The sequence below is a fragment of the Vairimorpha ceranae genome (assembly GCF_000988165.1).
Source record: "Vairimorpha ceranae strain PA08 1199 chromosome Unknown NODE_188, whole genome shotgun sequence".
NCBI classification, from domain to species: Eukaryota; Fungi; Microsporidia; family Nosematidae; genus Vairimorpha; species Vairimorpha ceranae.
The window spans coordinates 1-4,829 of record NW_020169483.1 but is presented as its reverse complement, the minus strand read 5'-3'; the positions used below and the strand labels follow the sequence as shown (position 1 = coordinate 4,829).

The window sequence follows — 4,829 nt, the reverse complement described above, 5'->3', positions numbered from 1 at the left end:
CACGTCGATTTTACTATTCAGAATCGTTTGTTTAGTTCATCGAGTCAGTATTGTGAAAGCAATGAAAACTGTACAACTAGAATGAGGAATAAAGACAACTATTTTATTATTGAAATTTAGAAAGATTCTTTTTTCTTACTGATGATAGTACATTTAATGTATTGAAATAGTTGTGATCTGACTAGTTTTTTATTTAATTTTTTTATACATAAGTCTTCTCATATATAATTTGTGATTTGTATGTTTGTAGTTTTTTCTAAGTACATTTTAAAGAAATTTGAATGTGGTGGATTAACAAGTTACTATTTTTAATATTTATTATAAAATACACTACTCTAAAATAACAATAAATTATTGTTTTATAAACGAAAGTAAATTTTATTGTTCTAAAATTCTTTCTTTAAATTCTACAAACTTATTTTTTTGCGACAAAATATTTTCTTCTGACAAAATTCCTTTTATAACTTTTTCTAATTCATTGTCTAGCAAATTAAACCTTTCTAATATAAAAAAATTTATACAATCTGCTAGTTCAATGCGTTTATCTTGTATTTCTATATTTTTACTATTAAAAATAATATATTCAAGAATTTCCGCTACCTTTTCTTCATAATCTAAAGCCAATTCACCCAATGTCTCTCTTAAGTAAATAATTAAATCTACTTCCTCTTTAATGTGTTTCAATTCATACACTTTATGAATAGTAAAATTTACAAATACTTCTTTGATTCTGTAAATATTTATATCTAAATTATTTAACTCCTCAATGGCTTTTTCTATTTCACCATCTTCTATAAGAGTTCTTATTTTCGCTCTTCTCATAAAAAGTGGATGTTTTTTAAATTCTAAGTTAAGGTCTTTTGAAAAGTCATAACACAGATCTCCATATCCCATGTAAATAAAATAATCAAGAATTAATTTATTGTATTTAGAAAGACTATCTAAAGAATCAATTTCGACTGTAGAAATATTTTTAACAGGTGTAATCATCAATTGATAGGGCTTAGAAATAGTTAATTGTATATTAAAAATATTTTTTGTATTCAAAACATAATGGTGTACAGACATAATGATTTTCATACACCCAACTTTTTAAACAAACAAACTTTCTAACTTTTCTTTTTTTAGAAACAGCTACGGCATAAACAGCATAATCGATAAATTCATCTAATTTGAGATCAGCTAAGGAAATTGAGTCATAAATGTTATACAACGATTCTAGTTCAATAAATTCTAGAGAATTAGAAAAAATATATTTGAGTATTTTATAATCATAACATATAGTAACTTTATAAGATTGATTAGAGAATAATATATTAAGTGTTTTATAGATGCAAGGAAGAGGCTCTATAGATCTTAATTTTTTGTAAGGAGATAGATGATAATTAATTTTATCTTTCTTATTTTTATTTGAAATTGATAAATTGATACCGATACCGTTATCCAATGATTTATACATGTAAGGAAGAAGGCGGGTTTCAATAATTAGATTTGACATTTTATTTATTTTATGTTTGTGTTTTATAAAATATTCTAGATCATCAATATCAGTGAGACAAATAGAAGATTTAGTTAATAGTTTAGATTTGTATACTGAAACATCCGTTATGTATTCAGAAACAAGTGAAAGCTTGTTAAGAACAGTATTGATTAAGGAAGTTTTTAAAGATCCGGATGGGCCAGAAATTACAATAATATTGTTATGTCGAGTTTTAAGAGCCTCTTCAAATTGTTTAAATATTGATAAAGATACTATATTTGAGATATCTAGAGAGTTAAAAGTAGCCATTTATGGGTATAGAATTTGAGATTAATAAGTAATTTAGAAGTTTTATTTGTTTAAAAGTATTCAATTTGTTCAAAATTTATTTAAAATTTAAAACAAAAAGCATAATAATGTAATGATGACAATTTTAAAAAATTGTGACTTTTTATTTGTAAACAAAAGTGGACTACATGTCATTTAAAATAGAAAATTAGTTTAACAATTGCAACTTATTGTGCTTTTAACTACATCATGCAGGAATAAGGATATTTTTATAATGTTCTGTCAAGTAAACCAGATTTAATATATTTGACAGAAACACTTTTAAACAATTTTTACAAGTTAAACGCTTGTTTTAATTCAACACACCGATTGAATCAAAAAAATAGAATGTTTTTTTGAAAATTACCTTAAATGTAAAACATAATATTTTTACCCCAAAGATGAATGTAATTAATTGTATGTTTTACTTTTTAATAACATTATGTAGCCTTTTGGAGAATACAGTATTAAATGAGGGCAATATACAAAAAGGAATGTCATTACTCAACAATTTAAAGTCTTCTAAGGATTATTTAATTTCTTATATTCTTAGAAAATATTTTTTAGATAATCCAGATTCTTCAATTCAAACAGATGCTTGTATAGATCTGATATTGTCAAATGAATATATGGAACTTATTTATTCAGCACAAGTTCTTAGCAGTAAAGTTTTTTACGATAATGCTTTAAATATTGCAAGTTATCTTTTAAAAGTAGGACAAAGGGCTTGTAAAAGATATTTAGATAATAATTACGAATTTAGTCCTAAAATATATTTTAAAAATAAAGAAGAAAACTATAATAATCTTTTAATCATGACTAGGGGATTGGATAAAAAGAGTATACAGACTTATTTCAATTTATTATCAACTAAAAAATTAAAATTAAAAAATCAAATATCGCTACTTGAATATCTTGCCTCAAAAGATGTTGGAAAAGCCTATGGATACTTAGGCGAAGCATATTTATATGGGATAGGTGTACAAAAATCAATAGATAAAGCACTTGATTATTTTTTAAAAGGCAAAGCTATAAGTAGAAATCAAATTTCTTACAATGGGATTGGTAAAATACTAATGTCTAGTGAATATGAAGATTTTATCGGTGCAAAAGAGCATTTTGATTCTTTTTCTAATAATTCAATAAGTGAAACAGATTTTTTTCAGTACATTTTATACAATGAATACTTCAAGATTGATCAATATTCTACATTTTACTTGTCAAGGGCTGTATCTGTAGGTTATCTACCAGCAATGTATGTAGATGGTGAGAGATATTTTAAGAAAAAAGATTATGGATCAGCAATAGTTAGATTAAAACCAATACTAGAATATGATGAAACGGTTATTGAATTACAAGATTTAGCATATGAAAAATATAAAAATAAGAATTATATATCATCTCTTATACATCTATTAATGACAGTTGAAATGGGATCAAGTTCATCGTTAGATAATGCAATATATTTATTAGAAAATAAGAAAATAAACCTGTCGAAAAGTACAGTAAATAGTTTATTGTATAAACTGTATATTAAACAGACAAATACAACATTTAAAAATGTAAATCGTGTTGGAGATTGTTATTATTATGGTCGAGGTGTTAAACAATCTTATAATACAGCGTTTTCATATTATTTAACATCTGCAACATTTAACGAAACAGAAGGTTTAGTTAATTTATATTTTATGTATGAACGAGGATTAGGAGTCGAAAAAGATTTATTAGAAGCTTTTAAAATATTACAAAAAATAAGAATGGATGATCAAACATATCTACTTATTTGTTATTTATACATTATATTTGTATTTAGAGTTATATTTACTACATATATAATAATATCTATAGGGACTGGAATAGTGGCATATAAAATATATACAAAACATTTTAATTAAATTGTATTTCTAATTTTAGATTTATAACATATTTTTTTAAATAAATATACTATTTTGTTGTGAATTATATTCTTTTTTTGTAAAAAGTTCAGAATACATTGAACAAGATTTAGATGTAGTTTTTTAGTAAAGTATTCTATTTTTAGAATAAATTATATTTACAGCTTAGTAAATAAAATCACTTATATAAACATAAATTAGTTGTTTAAATAGAACATACATATCTACATACAAATCCTTATAAAAATTGTTATACTATAAGAATTGCATTAAAAACTACATTTCGTTTATGTTGTTATTACTTTCTTTAAACATGTCTGTTGATTGTAAATTCCTTTATATAGACATTTGTGCTTAATTGTTTTATATAAACACAACTATCTGAATGTCAAACCTAGGCAGATTAAATCCCCTTTAATTCATGGTGTCACCATGAATTCTGTTTACAATTGAAATATAATTTCAGTCTTTACACAAATTGCAATTTTCAATGTTTTCTGTTTTTGGGAGATGTAAAGTGATCATAATGTTCTTCTAACCTAACAAAAAAAGATTATTAATGGAGTCACCGGGAATCGAACGCGGGTTTGCAGCTTGCGGAGCAACCGCTTTACCATTAAGCTATGACCCCGTAAGATCAAATAATTCTAATGTTATGTGAAGTCTTAATATAGTATAAAAATAAATCTTTTGCATGATATAAAGGTAATTATTAATTTTGCTTTCTTGGTTCATGATGTATATAAACAGAAGATGAACAATCTATTTAAGCATCGTACAGTGTCTATTATAAACTAAAGCATAAATTAAAAAGTTGAGTAATCAAACCTTAAAATTTATCAGTTTATGAAAGAACATAATCATTAAGGAGGTGTGTATGAAGTTTATAAAAAAATTTAAGAATAAAGAAGCAGATAACAAAAATGCATTAATTGTATTTGTAGGACAGTAAAGATGCAGACAAGTCAATCAGCGGTATTGGATTGATGGCTTTGATATGTCTGTTATATAAATAAAAATTATTAAATAATACCATGTTTTATCCCAACAGTATTAAATATATTATGATTTATTTTTTTGCGAATTTTAAATGATATGACAAAGTTTGATTATTAAGACGTTTAAAA

General features: G+C 24.3%; 3 protein-coding genes across 3 annotated transcripts; 1 reads left to right on the top strand and 2 right to left on the bottom strand.

Moving 5' to 3' along the window:
- Positions 1-378: 378 nt before the first annotated feature.
- On the bottom strand, positions 379-1,080 carry AAJ76_1880003750 (hypothetical protein; the record flags this gene model as incomplete). Its single annotated transcript, XM_024474330.1, has 1 exon — positions 379-1,080. One exon carries the CDS (start codon positions 1,078-1,080, stop codon positions 379-381), a length of 702 nt encoding a protein of 233 aa, XP_024329627.1.
- Positions 1,025-1,789, bottom strand: AAJ76_1880003041 (hypothetical protein; the record flags this gene model as incomplete). Its single annotated transcript, XM_024474329.1, has 1 exon — positions 1,025-1,789. One exon carries the CDS (start codon positions 1,787-1,789, stop codon positions 1,025-1,027), a length of 765 nt encoding a protein of 254 aa, XP_024329626.1.
- A 419-nt stretch (positions 1,790-2,208) lies between these two features.
- AAJ76_1880002621 (hcp-like protein) lies at positions 2,209-3,702 on the top strand (the record flags this gene model as incomplete). Its single annotated transcript, XM_024474328.1, has 1 exon — positions 2,209-3,702. The coding sequence occupies one exon, from the start codon at positions 2,209-2,211 to the stop codon at positions 3,700-3,702; it is 1,494 nt and encodes a 497-aa protein (XP_024329625.1).
- Between the last annotated feature and the right edge of the window lie 1,127 nt (positions 3,703-4,829).